We start from the raw sequence: 22,839 nt of genomic DNA on the forward strand, positions 1-22,839 counted from the left end.
GTTTTGTTTTGACAATAAAACATACATATTAAAGTGTGTCACTCATTTAATGCTGGATGCTATGGTAATATTAAGATGATTCTTCAGTGAAAAAGCAAATAATTTTCAACTATAGGCGCGACGAAATTTTGGACTCGATGGCAATCGGAAACCGAACGTCGAGGTGTGAATTCGTCAATTTGTATCGTGATGGCGACGGGGGTATTAATTCTTAAATCCTGTAAAGATGACTAAAAATGTTACCCATTTACTTGAAAAAGAAAACATGTCAATGGATATATTATTATTGTTACTAATAGAACATTAATTGGACGCGTGTTGGATTTATATGATAAATTATATTTCGTTCGGCATGCGTCATTTGCACCCGCGACCCGCAATCCACGCATCACCTAGCCACGATCTTTTTAGACCATGCCTCAACTGAGGTATAGCCTTAATGGTTTTAATTCATTGTTTTCGTGATTAAATACTGACGGTCGTGAACATTACAGAACACTGGATAACCAGTATCTTTTTTACTACCTTTTGTCAGTCATCGGGCAGATAGATATAAGAAGTATTTCAATCAGCTGTTCATTTGATATCATTAACGTAGGTACTTTTATTTTTTCCTTTAGTTGACAGTTTACACTATTCAGAATGTTGTGGTATGATTACCTATCCTGATTATGAATCTATAGTCAAGCTTTAAGTAGAAAACACCTTCTCACTTGCTAAGAAACATTGTAAATTTTAGGGAAATATTTTATTTTACAGAAGTACCGTAACCGGTTATGTCACTGACATAATATCGATTATTCACATTCTGATATACGTATTATATTACATTTGACTATCTGTCTAATTGGCGAGTCCTGGATACATTGGAAACATCTTGTAAGCCAGTAAGTGATCCGACCATATCAATAGCCAAAACGTGGGAAGCATGTACGGAGAATATATTATAATATATTGAAAATGATACAAGTCTTAGAATATCAATTGCATTAACTAGCATATTACCGAGTAAAAATGAAGAGACTGTGATAAAAATAACCACGATTATATGTTTCAACGTTCTCAGCGATTACGACTATTCCATTTTCTCAATATTTTATGATTAAATATTTATATAAATTCGTGAAATTTTTGTTAAGAAACACCACATCAATTTATTTACTAATATCTATGCTGGGTAGAAAAAATAAATAGGCAAATCCATCGTACGGATATGTTAGAAGAAAAATTGTATGAACTTCTTGGATGTTTGACTATTCCCATTCAATTTTCTTCACTATTTATTGAGTTTATTTTTATAATACCAATGGGTTTGAACCTCAAAGTAATTATAATATAGAGAGCGCCTATTTTTTGTCAAAATAAAGCCGTATTTCTTGCGTACAACGCACATAGAACTTCGATTTTATTAATATCAACTTAACTATGAAACGTTATACCATGATGTTGCTTCTATTATGGCTACAAAATTTAAAAATAATTACCACTAACTTTATATTTAATACAAAAACATTTCAGCAACACGTGCTCGCAGTTTTTAAATGAATGTAATCAGTCTAGTCCATTTTAACCGGCGACGTTTTGAAAAAAATATTTAATTCAGCAGTAGAAATTCTATCTTAATCTAACGCATAGTACGGAGTTAATATAAGCATGCCCAATGCTTACTCACTCGCACTTATGATTCGTTTTTGTTCAGGTCTTGGTTTAAACTAATTTCTATTGATACATTGACTACATTGCCAGTTTACCAATTTTTAATTGTTTTGATTTTGATCTTATCTCATAAATTGAACATGCTTGATGGAGATAATTGTTATCCATTTTTGCAATGTTGTAGGATAACTTGACTTAGCATGCCTAAATATTTAAATCTACAGTATATTTACTAGTTTACTAATATATTGTACACAAAAAAACTATTGTTGAAAGAGCAAATAAGATAATATGATATATGAACAAAACTGGTCAAAGGGAGATTTTATTATGATAATATTCACGAATGATAAGCAAATGGTTTTATTTCTATCTTTTCTAGGTCGCCCAGAGCCAACAGTCAGATGGTTGGTGAATGGAGTATTAGTCGACGAAGAATATGAACACAACACTGGTGATGTGATAGAAAATAGACTATCCTGGCCAGCAATTGGACGCCAGGACCTTGGCTCTATATTTACCTGCCAAGCAGTCAATAGTATCTTAGTTGAACCCCGAGAGGCTTCTTACGTCCTAAATTTAAATTGTAAGTATTTTTAACAATACATATTTAATTATATTCCTAATGAATGCTTTTTATATTTAATTAAATATTATATAGGTATAAGGCCAACGAGTTGAATGTAAACCAGTTTTCGTTCGATTGTGACTGTATTTTGTAATGAAACATTGCATTTATTTATGGTATATAAAAATATTATAAACACGAAACATCAATCCTTGCTAACTAAATCTTTAGCACTATCTACTCGAAAATAATATATAAATTTAATGCTATGTACATAGTTAGTTAGATAGGTAGTATGTGCATTGTGTATACTATATTATTAATATAACAGGAAACTGTTATTAAGTAAATTGATAACAAACATTTTTCACTTACTGTTTTGAATTCAAATTAAGAACGGTTCCATGACAAAACAGAACAATGATTAATATAACTATGACCTTTCAGGAAAAATATTAATTTAATATTGAAATTGTCCTATCTCTATTATGTTGATTTTAAATACGCCTTAATAAATCAAAATATATACCTAATTTCTGCATTCCTAATCGCTAGAAAGCCTCAAATAAACAGTACTTAACTCGGTGTTGCCGGCAAGCTTAGGATATCTCATCAATATAATATGTTCAAAATGATTGGGTGACTAGTTTCAACGAAATAATGACCTAACCTAACCTAAATAGATTCCACAAAAATTAATGTTTCATTTTTCCTCTGGTTGTTCTATTTTGTCCGGTTACCCTACATATCGCATACTAAAATATCCATTTAGATTGATATATCGTCTTTTGAATACTGTGTAGAAGATACTAATGAATGCAAAGATTTTTTTTCATTTCACTTAAGATCTTACTACTTTTACCATACATATGTATTTAATAATTTTCTAATTGTGTGTAGGTATTATCATATTTAATGTGCGTATTTTTGCAAATATTTTTTTTTAATTTAGTAAGTATGCCACAACTATTTTTTATGGAAAAAAGTTGATCGCAGCAACAAATAAACTAACTTCATTTATTTATTTGAAATAATTTTATAGCATTGAATTTTTAACAAAAAATATATAATAATAGTAAGGTTATAATAATTATATAACGCGTCATTACCATCACATCCGTTCTTTTTATAAAACTCTACATTACACACTTTTTTTATTCCTGTTCAATTATAATCACAAATCAACCCGGCACTATTTATGTACCATTTATGAATAAGTAACAAAAAAAAATTATTTGTGTAGTAAAAATAATATGGTTACGGTTTTGAAGAAATCTGGTGCTATGAATATGACGTATATAATAACGCGAGAAACTAAAGTGAAAAACTTCCTAGGATATCTCCCATTTGGCCAATTAACTAACTGGGCCTATACTCCATGTATCATTCATAATAATATGTCTGAATTAAATCAATCGTCAAACTACTGAGTAGGTACATAATTTTTTTTTGCCACATACCAAAGTGTATAATAGACACTCTTGTATCATGAATTGTGGCTCAATCAGTGTTTCTCCAGTAGGTATAGATCCACCTGTATAAATTGTCGGCTGAGTAAGCACCACATGCTAATTGACATAATTTAATACTTTTTATACTGATATGATCAAGTTCGAAGTTCGAATACCTGACGATTTATGGTAGTATGTTATATTTATTATCTACAACAACTAACTTTTTGTGTTGGTGCCTACAGTTTTTTTATACGCAACACATTAATTATACGTCGTATTCTATACCTTGCCGCCATAGAAATAAATTTATTAAACGGTTTTATTTATATGCTTTTTCGAGTAGGTATTAATATTTCAATTATATAGTGGTGTCAAAAAAAAAACTGAAATAAAATGTAGTTGAGCACGAATACATAGTACAGTGCTTTAATTCATACATAAACTTAACGTATGCATATCATATTATAATATACCTACGTTAAGTTTACAATTTATGGACTATTATTATAAACCTAGTTAATAGCTTAAAAGTCACATAAAGAGTACATTTTTATTATTAACCCTGACATTTCATATGCATGTTGTATTTTTTCTCAACGCGCTTGATTATATTATATGAGAAGAATTTGAATGAAAGCTCTAAATATAAAAATATAACATCAGCAATGAAAAGTTGATATATTGTTTTACCAAAAATGCATAGCAGCAGTTTTCAAAGACCTCAGTCTAGACTCTAGACAGTAAAGTTTTTAAAAATAATATATTCTCTATTCTGGAGATAGAAACTGTCGCATGCCGCTTGACAAAACTTAGACAAAAGTTATTATAAATGTAACTATTTATTCAATGTAAATGATTAATTGCAAATGTAATTGTAGCTATATAAATAAATATTGGTTAAGTCAGATAGAAACAATAAATAATGAGAAGTTTTGCTCTTAGTCCTCTTGTACAACGCTTTTTCTTCGGTTTTTGAAAAACTCAGAAAATAATCATAATATAAGCATTTTTTCGTGCCACTTCTCTTCCAGCCTAGAATTGGCTTCCTGAATTCCCTATATTTTTACCTAGGTTTCCTACAAAGATCGGTATCCATATCTCTGACATCTGTGGGTTATAGCCTAACCAGTTTAGTGTAAAGATTAAATTTTTAAACTTGAACATGACTTGGAAGAATTTTGCAAAAACACGTATGTGCTTTGGAGTTATATGCTTACATAGATACATCTACCAGTAAATAAATAAACATTGTGTAAAAACTGTTGAAAGGTTACATGAATTATTTTTTCTGCATTTTTTTGTTGTAATTTTATTGTGGCCTTTTAAAGAAACATGTTATTTGTTTCATTGATAATAGTTACGCGTGGTATTATGAAATATTATTTGTATTAAAACTTGCAAATTTACATGATGTGAACAAAACTGTCCAAACAATATTTAGTTGGATAACAATACTTGTTTGCAGATGTGAACTGGTGTTAATTTGTAAATAAATGGTTATGCACATGCAGTATGGCGGTAAAGATATAGAAATTAATCTATAATAAATTTGTATAAGGATATACTATTCTGAGCTAAGCATACTGTTCATTAAATGTCAAAACAACTAAAAACTATAGTTAAAAATATATAATATAGTGTAAAATAATAAAATAATATATGGGTAATAATATAAGAAACCAAGTTCTTAAATGAACCAAGTCCACCTAAAGTAAATTTGCAGAAGGATTGATAAATTTAACTAAATAAGTATTTATAATTTTCCCTAATTGATTTCCCTTGATTATAAATAAAAACCAAAAAATGATGCATTATTTTAATATAAAATTGTGCTCTGTGAAGTTTTTTTTTGTTTTTTAATACTAAAATTAGTTTTTGTCAAAAAAAATAATTACCATAAAATGAAATATGCCTTCCAAATTTCTGGATTTGAATTTAAAAAAATCCATTTTGTGTTGAAAGAAATTGCAACCAATATGTTACCATACTTTTTTACCTGTGTAGCATTAACCCAAAAAAATTGAAACTAGACTTTGTTTATTGAAAAAAAAAAAACATAATTAATATTAAATTCTACAGGTTTTTTAGAAGGTTTGTCGATAGCTATTTCGGTTGTAACACCATTACTCAATTAATAATTTGTTTATTGAATTTAATTTAATTTGGTTTTTCGGATAAATTTAGTTCATTTTTCAACTCGAGAGAAAACGATAAATGACGAGTAGCACAGTGTTCTATGGAAAGGTGCATGTTAGGAATAACGTGAAAATACTAGAAAAGATACCAATGAATAAAAATACCTACAAGAGCAACGTAAAGTGGACATACCGCTCGACAAAATATCGTCATACAGTGTTACCCAAGGGGCACTTAATGACCTCACGAAAGCTGTTAAAGTCTGCTAGATAAACGGACTCTTAAAGTTTCATGGATGTGTGTAGTAAGTAGCAAAGGACTAGAAACTAAGAAGAGTGGAAGGAGCTAAGTGTCGCATTCATCCGGAAGTGAATTGACACCGGCTGATGACGATATAAATATAACATGTAAACGCTACAATGCATAGTAATACAAGTAAGTAGTACTCTCTGTCACTGTTTGAATTTCAAACACGAATTCTTTTACTTCGAAATCCGTAACGAAAATATTTTTATTTAAAGCAAATCGGGGCTGGTTGTTTTTATTTCAAAGTAGCGTCATGTTTTATGATTCGCAATATTTACAATCCAAGGTCGGTTTTATTGAACTTTTTCATGAACTAAACAGTTCGGTGTAAAAAAAAGTACGCGGAAGCTTGTCACTTTGTTTCTATAGCGAAAGAAAATATTTTCCTCTGCCTTTATCAACTACACCTGCGACTTATTACGGATAAACATAAATGCATATTCTTTATGTATTTTTTTTACTGGTAGACCGTTTTTATTTTCACGGATCCAGCATGTTTTTGTGCTTCGGTAAATGGCCAATGAAAAATAATGGTAAGCGTACTGAAATACGAGTACAAACAAAAAATATTTTAATAATTCTATAACAGTTCGTTTTTTAATTGATAGTTATACTCTTACTGTGACTATGATACTCTTTATAATTTATAATTATTGTGTTTTACTAAAAGATACTGTTATATTAACTATAGCTAATTAAACACAGTTTATTACGTAACCGTGACCAAATTGAATAAGTTAACGTCAAAGTTAAATAGATTTCTGTGATTTAATTTGACAAAAAAAAAAAAAACATTTTAAATATATACGTACTAGCTAAAATACGACGTCAAATGAGACTTGAACCCGCATCCATTGCGTCTGAATTCAATTATCATAGCTCTATTAATTATCCAAAGGAATTCTACTGATTTCATGCTCAAAAAGATTAATTTTACGAGAAATGGATGTCACTGATGTCACTTGCTAAACCTATTAGATTCATACTCCGGTCCAAACATACATTGAAAAACATAATGTAAATTTATCATACTCGGGATTCAAACCCGGGACCCTCAACATTATAAACCGATGCGGTAACTATTTGGCCATTGTGGGATAAAATGTAATTTTAATATATTTATTTATGAGAAATGTACACTATATTTTAGGAATATATTATGTTATAACAAATCCAGGTTTTACTTCGCGTCATCGGACTTTTACTTTTGGTATATATCTATCTAAAGACAGTGTCTTTCTGCTCACAAACTTATACAATAATAAATGATGATAAAAATGAGTAAAGGAATTAACTAACAGGTAGTTATTAAAAAGTCCTAAGTATTCTAATATTTACTGTAAAATATTAGGTAGTAGATAATTAATTATTGATATCTAAGATATTGGTCATCTAATCCAACTGACTCAGGATAGGAATTTGTAGTTACTACAATTTAGTCGACAACCTTTGAAATAAGATGACATCAACAGAAACATATTATGAAGCTATGAAAAGAAAATTCCTACTAACAATAAGTAACAATATACTTAAGGTGACGCATCAGTGAAACGCCAAATAATTTTCAACTGTACGCGCGACAAAATTTTGTACTCGCTTCGCATTCATTGAGAGAACGTCGAGTCAGACATACGTCACTTTGCTGCGTGATGGCGACGGGCCAATTAATTCTAAAATCGTGTAAAGATGACTAAAAACGTTACCCATTTACTTTAAAAAGAAAACATGTCAATGAATATATTATTATTGTTACTAATAGAATAATAAACAGAACATAAAATGGACGTATGTTGGATTTATATGAGAAATAATATTTCGTTTGACAGGCGTCTTTTGCACCCGCGACCCGCAATCCGCACATCGCCTAGCAACGATCTTTTTAGACCGTGCCTCAACTAATGCATGGCCTTAAGGGGGGACATGCTCGTCGAAGGTCAAAATTGAGTTTTTATTGTATTTTCAAACCATGATCCTGGACACTCCTTAAACGTTGTAGATAATCTATTTATATAATTTTGAAGCCTTATTATCTTTTATAGTTATTTTAAACATTTGATGACTGCATACAGTATTTTTGTTACATAAAATAGTATTCTTTTAAACCTCTCGCTCTAATGTTTTAGAATATAGTCATATTTCGGTACATAACTGTGCAGTGGTGTTAGGATTTTTTACATTTATTAATTTTTAAACGCATTTATAAAACCATTAGTATAATTTATTACGAGATAATTTTTGTAAAATATTCACGATAAAAAATTATATTGATAATCTCTGTGATCCCAAATTTGACAAGAATTAGGCATTTTATTATTCAAAAAATCGGCAAGATTAACACATTTGAAGATGATTCGAAAAATATTTATTATAAGCTATGTTTTTGACCATTCAAGTGTGATAAACATCTTATGAATAATGATTGCTTTATAATAATTATTGACCTAAGAATAAGGTAGTGTTTTTTTGAAATACGCCATCTTTTGTCATTCCCCTGTGGTTAAGCTACACCATATGGCTGTAGCCATAAATTGACAAACTATAATTGAAGTAGGGAGTAAAATGATATTGACGCGCGTGTTTGAACATGTACCGTTTAAAAAAAAATAAAAAAAAATCGGTAAGGTACATGTTCAAACACGCGACGAGCACGTGGGCCGTTATAGTCATGATAATATTATTTATAAGTTTGTTGAAAACATAAGGCTTACTTGTATTAATTATTTCTTGCTATTAATTATTCCTTAGCTTCCGGATAAGCGATACTATTCCCGATAATTCTTGAATTATTTGGATGAATGACGATAGTTTTACGTTGTTATAAGAATGAAATAAACGCAATAGTAAGGACGATAACGTGAGCTTATAATCGCGAGGTAATGATGTACTGATGCGATCGATATGATCAAGAGATTAATTATAAGAATACACTGAGAGACTTGATTCGCGTGGAATTACGGATGTACTAAGTCGAGTGAAGCATTCGTGACAATATCAGCACCTACGTCTCGTGACGGACTCGATGAGTGGAATGTTAGTTCATATAGTGCTCTTCTTATTTATATTAAATGCAGTACATAATATTATAATATTACCATAGATATTGTCGTAATTCTCAATCACAACAAATACTAATGGTCTAGTTATGATTTAATAAAAAAAAAACCTACATATTAAAGTTTTCACTATTTTAATGTAGAGTAGCATGATTGCTACATTGTAAAAAAAATACTACATAATATTATATTGGTTTATATATTTTGATATTAGTTTTATAATCATGACTTTTATTTTACTATACATGTACAGATAACTAATATTATTTTTTTCTCCTCACAGTAAGGCCACTGACAATAGAGATATCAAAGACTATCGCGCCACTGGTGGCAGAACGACGATACACCGTCACCTGCAAATCAGCTGGATCTAGGCCCGATGCAATTATAACTTGGTACAAAGGAAAACGACAGCTGAGAAGAGCCAAGGTTTGATATTATATTATTTTACAATACATTCTTATTGTGTTAGATGTTAGTTTATTCCAGATACCTCTTCACTTTTTGAGAGGTCTACTGGGATGAAGAAAGCTGATATAATTTCATGTAAGATAATGTATGGGATCTTAGTTTGACCCACGTTTTTTGCGTATGCGTTACAGAATTTTTGTCGTTTTCATCCCCTATCTGACCACATCGTCAATTGATGATAAATTTCTCAGTTTTGTTTACTTTTTATTTGATCAATATAGAGACGTGTATGAGAAATATTTGAACGTGTTCATTTCTTGACTACACACCATACATTTTATTTTAACCGTGTCTAATCTCGTATCCAGAAATTTGTACGTATGCAGTTTGCCGTATCACACTTTACCGTGGAAAGTTATATCGGAAATATATGGTCGTATATACGTTATACCAAGCTAAAATATGGTAAACACCCACGGTTGCCGCGCGGCTTAAGCGTTTGACTATAACACCGTGGGTCCCAGGTTCGAATCCTAGGTCTGGCAAGTACACATATTGTTTTACAATTTGTGGGTGTCAGGGTATGGACCTAATAGGTTGAGCAAGTGGCCGACATCCATTTCTCGTAAAAAACATAATCTGTCAATACAAACCTCTACTCTGTGGAGGCCCATTTGATCCTATTAGGATCGGACATGGTCGAAAGAAAGAATATTATAGACCATCCGATCTCTTTGGGTCGTAGGTATAGTACTGAGATAACATTCATGTCATTCAAAGACACTATACATTGACAATGATTTTTTTATATTCATTAATCGTCGTAACCTAACTTTAGGTATATAAAAAAAACAAAATGAATACAAAAATAATATCGTTATTATAATAATGAAAATAATAAAAAATATACATGTATAAAAGTTATCAAGAACGGCATACATAAGTCGATCCAAATTGTACAATTCGATATAGGTACAATGAAAAACAAACGGTGTTTGGTATATATTAAGCTGTTACAGTAATGTTGCTATTATAATAAGTGTGCTTATAACGTTCAAGTGTTTACAAAACAAACGTTGTTTCATATAGGTATCGCGTGATTACGTGAAATTTGACGACAATAAAAAGCACGGCGTCTCCCATTTCATCAATATTATATTATGTTCAAATGTATTTCCAGTCCATAACGTCAGTGTAAGCTCGTTTGCCGCTGAGATTGCGATTCTTGGGTTCCGTACATTACGATAGGACGTCGATATACTAGGAATAGAAAGACCAGCAGACAAGTATCAAGAATATTAACCCAGGGATATAACATTTTTATACATCTACCCCATTTCAATAAAGAAACACCACAAATTCACTAAGGTTTTGAGTTAATAATACTATTTGATGTAGAAATATCTTCTCTTTATTATAATTCAGCAAAAAACAGTCAAAAATCTCTGCAATGTGTTATAAAATCGAATAACTTTTTCTGCGCATCTATTCTATAGACAAGACTACTTTCGGCCGCAATCTAGGGTAGGAAAGTATCCAAGTATTAGTACTTATTGTAACAATTACAATAAGTGCTTTTTTAACAGCACCTCTCTTGGCTGCGATACATTTTAGAGTGAGACAGGCAGTTTTGACAGTTCAGAAGGCTAACTTATTCTAATTGTTACAATGAGTGTTAATATTTAGATACTTCCCTACCCTATAGCTGCCGTAAAGGCCTTCGAAAAGCAGTCTTGTATATAGAATAGATGCGCTAAGATTTATCAATAAATCAGTTATAATATTATACTGAAATTTCTGTGTTAATTTCTTATTAAAATGTAAATTTTCAATATGTATTGCTGAATTCCACTAAAGTAAATATCGAAAAACATGCATTTTCTTCAAAATCAATGCTTTAAGAGTAAAATGAGAATTTCTGCAAAAAAAATCAAACGCCACTATCTTGGAACATGATTTCTTGAGTTGTTACCCTGTTGAAATATGGTATCGACATATTATATTCGATAAATATATAATAAAATAAAAAGATTTTTGTATCACATTGAAGGCAAGAGTGGCTTTAGCCTCAAAAATCCATATACTATGATAATTTTGAGTGGACCGTTTTTGAGGAAGTTGGAGTTTTGTGGAGAATATTCGTCGCAGAGATATAGTTCAGGACTAATGTTTTGATGGTCGAACTACTGGATTTATAGAGCGCTTCATCTGGTCCCCGAGTCACTTAGTCGCACACTTGGTTTTGATTATTGTTATTTTTACCACCTTTGCGACGAGTCACCCTGTAATTATTTCTGCTAATCGTTAATTATTTTATGATTGTGTTAAACTGTTCGCGCGGCGGTGCTAATTTTAACCGAATATTTGGTAACTGTGCTTGGGAAATATAAATGATGGGGAAATGTTTGGTAGGATCTTTGTAATAATATTGGCGCAAATACCATTAGAACAATTGGACCTCATGACGTCATCATGTTAAAAATATAATAATAAATGTGAATAATTATTTAACTTATTATATTTTAAACCATAAGACATAAAATAGTACTTACTAAATAATGTTAAACCACTCTTTAAACCACACGTAAATTCCTTACAAATCCAATCTAGTTTCTATAATATAGCTCATAATCGCCGAGCAGCTTAAGCGCCGGCGTATAACGTCGTGGATCCCAGGTTTGAATTCTGGATCTGGCAAATAGAAATATTGTTTTACAATTAGTGTTTGAATCAAAGTATGGACCTAATAGGTTGAGCAAGTGATTAACATCTATTTCTCGTAAAAATAAGAATCTGTTAATTCTATTAAGTTAAGTTAATCAACAACCTCAAGAAAACAAAACTATAACTATTGTCCGGCAACTTCATCTTTGCTACGTGGCAAATCTGTGAACTACGTACAGCTAATCGAATTTCCGGTTTCAAATTAGGAACGCCCCTAAATTTTTCATTACATTTTTGACACTTCGTATTGGACGCATCTATCAATTTACGTAATTTGAAGCTTTTTATATTCAAAAGATGTCTAAAACAATACGAAATGATATTCGAATTATTATCAGTAAACTTTTGATTTATTGCGAAGAAGAAAAAGAGTCGTATTTAAAAGGCGAGCTTATACAATACTTTCAACAAGCCCATTTTACGGGTTCCTGTCATGTCAGGTATGTCAAAATTCAGTGTTGTAATACTAGAAATATTTCCCCAAATACTGGAAATTATGTTTGTATATTATAAATTTATGTGTATCGTAATCTATTTTATTAATATTTTTAGACGTATAATAATTAAGTATAAATGATCATTAGTTAGTTAATGAATTATCCTATTTTTTCCTAATTATTTTCCTAATTTTTAAACCGATAAGTAGGTACATATTGTTTTAAAATTTATGTAAGGTGGATATAATTTAATTTATAGAAAATTATTTTCACAGTATGTGTTTCTACAACAATTTTACTAAAAATACGATATAAAGACATCATTTGTAAATTATAAAACATGTGATTGGGTCATCAATATAATATTGAATATGTTATATCTTTCACTTCTACTTTTTTACTCATAATTTGTGTTCTAGTTATTTAATTAATAAATACCTGCAGCAATATTATCAGTTAATGTGGGTTCAATGATACATTTCCTTCCAAATTCAATAATTACGCTGTATTAATTAACCTAATATAATAGTAATAATTAAGAGAAGAAATTATTTGAAAAAAAAATTCTATTGATATTTATTGAACAATAATTAGACTTATAAATTAATGTACTTATAAACTTACTGAGAATAGAATTGATATAAACTTAAAACCTAATTTCGCGGGATATGTTTTCTCAAAAAATGACAACACTGTGAAATATTCCATACGCGATAAGAGCGACTTCCTGTTGTTGCCTAAATAATGTTGTCGTACAGTAGTATCAAAAATAGCGACACTAGACACCAACACAAATTTTGTCATTAACAGCGAACCAATCGAACGTGTGAACCATTATAAATATTTAGGTATATGGGTCAATGAGAAATAGGATCAGTCTCAGGAAATAAAAACTAGAATTGAGATTGCAAGGAGCACCTTTCTCAAAATTAGAGGCCTTCTTAGCAATCGAGATCTTAACCTAGGTCTGAGACTGCGTATAGTACGTTGTTATGTTCTCTCAATTCTTTTCTATGGTATGGAAGTATATACGCTAAACCAAGAGATGTCACGGAGACTTGAAGCTTTCGAGATGTGGCTGTATAGACGCATTCTTAAAAATCCTTGGACTGACCGGGTGACAAATTTTGAAGCTCTCAATCCAATGGGGAAGGACCGAGAAGTTTTACGTAGTATCAACACCAGGAAAATACAGTACCTCGGCCACATTATGAGAGGACAAAAATACGGCATTCAATAACTTGTCATTCAAGGAAAGATCAATGGAAAGCGTAGCAGAGGACGGCGCCGCATTTCGTAGCTTAATAACCTCCGTGATTGGTACGAGTGCAGCTCCACTGAACTGTTCCGGGTAGCAGACGACAAAGATAAGATTGCCTTGATAGTGGCCGACCTCCGCTAGGGGATGGCACAATCAGAAGAAGAATCAATAATAATTTAATCATGTCTTAATATAAAAAATGAATTAAGTATTTCATATTTCGTGAGTTCAAAAAATATTGATACCAAATATTTTATTATCCCCGATAACCCCTTTTCATACAAAGATTACATTGAACGATTCTTCTGATAAAATATTCAATGGAAAATAAAACGACGTAGTCCTATTCAGTCAATGGCAACCCCTGCCCTATGTACATTCACACTTCCATATTTTCTCTGAATCTCCGAATTCAATGACCCATGTGTTCGATAAATATTTATTTATGTGCAGAATATTCCATTTCAATTCATATAAATATGCAAAACCAATTTACCGATCGCGTGAATATTGTATTGTTTCAACTATCGATGAAATTTGTCATGTATTATTAAATTTTACGCTTAGAATAGCTCAGATTGGATGAAGGCATCTTTGAAAATTCTATTGTTATTGCTTTGTGTATATTTTTAAAGCAACCTTATATTAACATATCGAAATTAATACATAATAATGTAAGTTGTCTAATGTAATAAATAATAATATTTATAATATTAACTCTCTGTTTTAACCAGGTGTTTTATTGTTTAATCAATCATGATTCAATATACTTAATATTTTTTTATTTTATTCATAAATAAACACTAATTATTCAGTTACATTTTTTACACTATTTTCATTTAAAATATACATCAGGATAAAAACCAGCTTTTAATTATTAATCAGTATTAATAACCCATTCACTACGGACCTGTTTATTGAATTTAATTACCACATTTCATTTAAATAACATGCTAATTATATCAAATTGCCACCTGATGGGAAACGCACTAGTTGCGTTGGACTTAAATAACTGTGAATATGACGTGCCAATAAAATTAATATCAGCTAAACATTTTGAAAATTATGTTATTTGTAACATGGCATTCCGTTTCTAAATTAAATAATAAAATAATAAATTGTAATATATAATTTCTAAATGATTTAGTCAGTTAAGGGCATCTTCTTCACACATATAAAAAATGTTAATCTAATTAAACACGTTATACATATTAACTAGTCTATCTATCATACTATAATATATATATGTCTATCATACTATACGTTAGCAATGTTAGTTAGCAATGGGTCTATTATATACATAAGGTGACAATCGATGGCTAAAGTAATAAATATTATCACTTTATCATATTTATGTATTGAGATATTATAATAATTGTCAAAATAAGTTAGCCGTCAAAACTGTCTATCTTGTTCTTAAAGTTAACATAGGACTTTTTGACAATTTAGAATATTTGGACGGTTAACTTATTGTAACAATTAACCCCCTAAATACATAAATATGATAAACTACCGTCGATAGCCACCCTGTGTATAGAATAGCTCCACAACATCGTGTAACTTCACGGAAATAAATGGTAATATCATAATAATTTTATTTTTTTTTTCGGTATTTAATAAGCGAGTCATGTTGATTATATTAAATTTTTCTAGCATGAAAGTTATATATTTATAGATAGATACATAATCCATTGTTATCTCTAGATACCTAAAATATTGAGTTACTAACTTTTACCTGCAACCCTACAATAGAAGCTATCAACTTTATTATTATTATAGTGGAACAACTTTGTACCACAATATTATTGATTTTTTAAAGTTAATTTATTAATTTCTAATGGTTTTAAATTTTGTACTATTCCATTTGAGTCGTTTTTTGCGACCCGGGTTTTGCCTTTCGGCGTCTTCAGGTACTGTGTACACTCACCAAAAGGCAAATACACACTGGCAACGATTACCATTAACTTATTTTTTTATATCACCAATCAATACAATAAAGTAGGTAAAAACTCCATTACCTACCTATCAAGTCAAGGATTACAATAAAATATATAACAAATAAATTATTTATAGTTGAAGTGTTTGTAAAAAAACCCCTTATAATAAATAACAATAATAACAATTCATAATTACGAGGTATTTTACAAACTCTTCTACCATTCAAATTTCATTAATAATAATAATAATAATATTAATATTAATGATTCAATCAAATATTATAATAATATAAATATACAAAGTTTTCATGTAAGTATAATATATCCGATCGATAGTAAATTAATCAAAATGAGAAGTACCAGGCGCATATAATAAATACTGAGAGAGAAAAGAAAATCTCAATTCTGCGCTTAGAAACAGACATACCTACACATACAAAATAGTCGATTGGAACTTGCGAGTACGGTCGCATTTACTGGCTCTTCAAAATTTATGGAGTCTTCTACTGACGAACAGTCAAATCCCATTACATCCCGCCTTAGGCGACGACGAACGAAATCCACCCCCCAATATCACCCTTATCTATCTATACCGCCTATTGAGCTGGCAATGTGATTAAAGAATTGACTGGAAAACCTACAAGTATCGAAATGGATTTTTAACTGTTTTTTTCTCGTCTTCGTATAAAATATTAAATCTACGAAAATAAATATCTTTTATTTATAAAACATATTGAAAAAAAATAATATGTAAATCTTTATCATAATATTATCCACCCTTTTTTATTTATTACGAAAACAAAGAGTTATGTACATTTTGATTACAAAAATTTGTTTAAAAATACAATAATGAAAAGTTATTACAACCAGTTTCCATATATAAATTAAAATATAGCTTAAAAAGATAGAAAGTAAGAAGAACATAAACATAAAGAAATTACATAACAAAAATCAGGAAGAATATAAAATAATTATAGACAAAAAAGTATTTTTTTTAAATAAATAAGTATAATCTCTATATATATAAAAATCTCGTGTCACGATGTTTGTGGTCGAACTCCTCCGAAATGGCAAAAACGATTTTTATGATTTTTTGGTGTATATTGGTTAGGTATGAGAATAGGTCAACAAGTATATTTCATACCGCTAGGTGATTAGGGTATCTCTATCCAGAAAAATTTTCTTTTATTTTTTTGACAATTTTTTTTTGTATTTTTTTTATTATTTGACCTATAACCTCAAATTTTAACCCTCTTACCCCCACCCTCCCATTTTTAATCGCGATTTTATTATTTTTGTATGAACAAATTTAACCGTCGTTCGTATTTCAAACAGAACGAAATTATTTATGTTGTTGAATGACAGATGGCGCTACTTCCGAGAAGAATTCAAGAGAAGCGTCGCGTCATTTTGACATTTTATTCGGCATATCACAACGCAGTGCGTGCAAAATTTTGTACGATTAATTTTAATTTATCTATTTTTATGTGCGTGTATTACAGTGCACAATGCCAGCAAGACGCAAGTGGGGCCATTTAGGCCGTCGAACAAATAAAGCAACAAACATGAAAAATAGTAGAGCAGAAAGAACAGACAAACAAATCCAACAAGAGAACAAAAACGTGCGTGTAAGCATGTCGCAATTGCGTGCATCTCAATCATAAGAGGCACGAGCTGAACAAAATCAACAACGACAATTGGAACGGAGCCAAGCGCGCCGGTTCGTAGTTAACACACTCAGAGCAAATGACCGACAACGCCAACAAGTACATCGAACATTTACATCCGCTTCGTTCCTTCGTCTCGCATTCGAGTACGAGCCAGATATTGAATATTCCGCTCATCCAAAATAGCTGATTGGTGCTATGGACAAATAATGTCCCCATTGTCATGCGCTTAAATTCAAACATGAGTCAGCCGGAATGTGTTGCGCATCAGGAAAAGTGCAACTACCAGAAATTGAGATACGAGTACCACCAGAACCATTGAACGGCTTGCTCATCGGCACGGTTCCAGATTCAAACCTGTTCCTGAAGTCCATTCGCACATTCAATTAATGCTTCCAAATGACTTCGTTCGGAGCAACAGAAATAGTTCACAATACTGCGGCAAATGGTCAACAATTCCATTCTACGTTCAAAATTAAAGGCCAAGTATACCACAAAGTAGGCTCATTGCTGCCAATGCCAAACGAACCACATAATTTTTTACAAATCTACTTCATGGGCGGTGAGGACATCAATCATGTGGATGCACGTTGCGGCTACAATGGCCTCAATTCGCTTATTTCCAGGCGCATCGTCGGCGAACTGGACGCCCCGTTGAATGAGCACAATGCATTATTGAAATTCTTCAAAGCACACATGCACGAATTGCAAAGTGACAATCACGCTATTGTCATCAATCCTGATAAAACACCAGCTGGAGAGCACGTGCGTCGATTCAATGCACCTGTTGTTGACGACATTACTGGAATCATGGTTGGCGACCGCACATTGACGCGAGAAATCGTGATTCGAAGAAGAAACAATAATCTGGAGTTCATCGCTGACACATACCGTTCATACGATGCTCTCCAATATCCGCTAATTTTCTGGAAGGGACAAGACGGATATTGCATAAACATTAAACAACGAGATCCTGTCACAGGTAATTCATTCATTATGAACATCATTAGTCATTTTGAATTGAGAAAATGAATGGTTATTGTTTTTTGTTTTTATCGGCGGTCATCGTCTACAGCGCTCTATTCCTCTTTCTGTCATAGATCCCATCCCCACACACATACGATACATTCGTTATTTTTTATTTAACAACCAAAATATTCACTAGAAATAATTTATATGGCAAAACAACGTTTTCCGGGTCAGCTAGTATATTATATTATGTTTGTTAGGAATTATTGAATTTTATATTTTTGTGTCGCTAGATTTCAAAATCAGCCAAGTCTACCTTTAGGTATTTTTGACTTTTTTGTTTAAATATTCTATAGTCGAAATCATATAAACTTTTACCCTTGTGACTGTGTACTGGAGAAAAAATGCATTTTTTCTCCCATTCATCTATTATGGACTTGGCTGATTTTGAAATCTAACGACACATTATATTATGAGTGATCTAAGACAGAACAGAAAAAGAGAATAATAAGAAAGGAACAAAAAACATACATTTAAAATTCGATTAATGTCCATTAAACAAGATTTTGGAGATGGCGCGTTTAAACAATTCAGGTGAATTGTTAAAAGGATGAACGGTAGAGAAATACATATTTTAATAAACAAGAGCGCCAAATAAAAGAGTTATGTCACTACAACTGATATTACTGACTGGTACAAAGCTTGGTTTCGCGTAAATCTTGATGGACAATGGAAACCCACTCTTTCGAGTAGGTTTGGCGAGTCAACAAAACCATTGATAGTTTTAAAAAGACAATATTGATCAGATAGAGAACGTTTGCTTTCTAAAGATGGTACCTTGAAAGATGGAGTGGTCGAAACAGAAGTTTAGCTAAAATGTCATTTCTGTCATTATATAAATCATAACAGTTCCGCATAACAAAACATTATTCCGTAATAAACGTTAATGACAATTATAGATTTTGAACTTCATTCGATTTTTTATTTGTAACCCATAAATTAAATTTTTTGTCAGTAGTCAGGAAAGGCTTTTTACTTAATTTTTTTAACCAAATTTATACAAACAAATGAAACAAAAATAATGCCCAAAATCATAACATGCTGCTAATACAAGCACGGTTGACTTACAGATTTTACTTCGCATTAAGGCCGTACATCAGTTGAGGCACGGTCTAAAAAGATCGTGGCTGGGCGATGCGCGGATTGCGGGTCGCGGGTGCAAATGACGCCTGTCAAACGAAATATAATTTGTCATATAAATCCAACATACGTCCATTTTATGTTCTGTTTATTGTTATATTAGTAGCGTGTGGCACACCAAAGCTTCGCTGACAATTGTGAAGAGGGCTCTGCTTAGCGGACAGAGGGCTGCTCTGATTGGCTATAGGACCACATCTTCGGATGCCCTGGCGGTCCTTGCGGGGGTTTTTTCCCTCGAATTGCACGTTCAAATTAGAGGATCGATCACTCTCCTTATGAGGAGGATCAATACAACTCTCGCCGGTGTCCCTCTGACACCGCCATCGAGAGTGGAGGGCGTGAGCTACAGAAAGACTGTATCTGAGCTGGTCTACAAGACCGCATATGCGGCATGGCAGGCGAGATGGGTGGCCTCCTCTAAGGGCCGCCAGACTTTTCTATACTTTCCAGATGTCTGGGTGAGACACATGACAAGGAGACTGGTGCCGACCCACTGGATTAGTCAATTCATGACTGGCCATGGAAACTTTGCGGCCAAACTACAGGGGTTTGGTTTGGCAGGACATGGGTCGGGTTGCTCATGTGGACACGACCAGCAGGACGCAGAGCACGTCCTGTGGGACTGTCTACTTATGGGCCCCGAACGAGCGGAGTTGTTTGCCCGGGTCCGACCCCATTCGGGCCCAATAGGACACGCGGACATGGTGGCAACCGAGGCCAATTTTGCGGCCTTTACTAAATTCGCCAGAGCGTACGGGGGGCGGGACACTCTCGACTCCCCTTGCCACTCTTCAAATTAAAGTCACTCTGATAGTTGCCATATAAATTAACATCATGCATTCGCACTTCGGTGCAAGGTTGCATCACCAGTCCCGTGCGGCTCTGCTCGGGACAAAATGAGGGCTTAAATTCTTTGATCTGGCACACGTAAGGGTTATGTTAGCCGGCCGCGTATGACGTGGCTGCATATACATAACGGGAGCGGAGGTGGGAATTTACACACCATTTTCTATTAGTAACAATAATAATATATTCATTGACATATTTTCTTTTTAAAGTAAATGGGTAACGTTTTTAGTCATCTTTACACGATTTAAGAATTAATTGGCCCGTCACCATCACGAAACAAAGTGACGTGTTTCCAGCTTGACGTCCTCTCACTGAATGCGAGCGAGTCCAAAATTTCGTCGCGCCTACAGTTGAAAATTATTTGCCGTTTCACTGATGTGTCACCTTAAGTTAGTATACATTCTCCATATAATTTAATTATTTATGACCATGACCGTATTTGTGTGCTCTTAACAAATTATTCTGTTGATAACGTTGGTTTTATTTTGCTGAAAAAAACCGACCTTAATCGCTAATAAATTTTCTAAAATAAGTACGTAATTGTGTAATAAATTACACAATGTTTATGTTATGTTATCATCATCAACATTATCTTGAACTAATCCACTGAAGAATGATGGCCTCTTCAAGTTTATTATATTCTCCTCGAGTCCTTGTTTATCATGTACATATGCCAAAATTAGCTATTTTATATTTCCATATGAGGTGACCAATAGCGCCTGTAGTATAAGTGCATGCACGGATTCACTTGCACCGATTATAGTGTGTATTGTAAACTATCGCATTAATAATACTGTTTATACGTAAAAGTACTTACTGTCTCTCCAATCTCATTATTCAAGAGTAAGCAAGACGCGATGTTGTCATTGTATGGTGCTATTTTACTGGTCGTGAAAATCAGTAAACGTCAAAATGAGAATTTTCCGGTAAGTTTGCCACTATCGTTATATTGCGCATGTGCAGATATTGCAGTCTTATTGCTGCTTAAAAATTCAGAAGATTCTGAACTTTTTAAATCCATGCATTCAATATTGCAACTTGCACGATAATCAGTGTTTACACGTGCATTTTTTGTTATGGCTGCGATTATACGTGCCAACAACAGTAAATTCATGCACGTGTAAACAACGGGTACATGTTAGTCTATTTTCTGGTTATTTTCAACGTAACGTATAAAACACTAAATAACTTATAAAATGCTCAGCAATTGTCTTTTCATACAGCTACATGTCTTGCTCATTCTTATATAAGCTGCAGGTACTGCAAATTATGTTATCTTTTACCATTGTTTGTTTTCTTATAAAGTGTTAAATTTTTGTCTTACTTACAAAGCTACTCTCTGGACAGCTTTTTTCTAAGTGTCCATGTTTTCCATGCAGACATAGTTTAAGGGGGATCATATTATATGCCAACAGAGAACCTAGCGGGAAAATATGAAGCTTCGAGTTTAAGAATTCTTTTTGATAATCTACATTCTCAACTATATTAATTAATAAATATGTATCTGAAAACATTAAAAAAATATATTTTTTTAATTCAAAGATAAACTTACAATAAAATTGTAAAAAAATGTAACAAAATGTGAATTCGTTTCAGGGTCACATCTTATTATTACATTATATTTTATGGTCATATTTATTTTTTAAATTTAGTTTATTGAGTTTTAAAATTTTTGTCGTTTAGATTTTTGACTAATTCATAATTTTAATATTTTTTATATCCATTTTAAAAAACATCGATTTTTATAAAACATATAAATGTGTATAACTTGAAATCCTTTTTGTTTACCTACCGATGATATATTTTTGGGCGTATGTTACCTACGTTATCTATAGGGAAATACATAATTTATATTCATCGCTCAATAATAAATTGTATATCGTCAATGAGCTATTGAAATTTTATCGATTTAGTGTGACGTTGACATTAGTGTGTACATTTTCATCAGTAGTAATATCGTATTATCGTCTTATTTCCCGTAAGTATACCTGACAAGTGTGCTCTTTTTCTCTGATCTCTACAGCCTACCTCTTTTAAAAAGTCACCTTTTGCCCCTAATAGATATAGTCCAACAAAATATACAGGTATTATGTTATTAGATAACAATAGATTTCATGAATGTATGTGTATATTTTACATAACATCAATATGATAATGGTAGCTATAATACAATATTAAACAGTGTTTTATTGTATTTTTACGTCTACCTTT

At 31.9% G+C, this 22,839-nt stretch overlaps 1 protein-coding gene across 1 annotated transcript in view; it reads left to right on the forward strand.

Moving 5' to 3' along the window:
- LOC147066431 (kin of IRRE-like protein 1) overlaps positions 1-22,839 on the forward strand; it is a 272,466-nt gene that overhangs the window by 75,869 nt on the left and 173,758 nt on the right. The window contains exons 5-6 of the mRNA XM_085955539.1: positions 2,039-2,242; positions 9,457-9,602. Coding sequence (XP_085811665.1) covers positions 2,039-2,242; positions 9,457-9,602 — 350 coding nt within the window. The remainder of the gene's footprint in view (positions 1-2,038; positions 2,243-9,456; positions 9,603-22,839) is intronic.

The sequence above is a fragment of the Rhyacophila brunnea genome, unplaced genomic scaffold, assembly GCF_057557595.1.
Source record: "Rhyacophila brunnea isolate RB1 unplaced genomic scaffold, BYU_Rbru_1.0 scaffold_5, whole genome shotgun sequence".
Taxonomy (NCBI): Eukaryota; Metazoa; Arthropoda; class Insecta; order Trichoptera; family Rhyacophilidae; genus Rhyacophila; species Rhyacophila brunnea.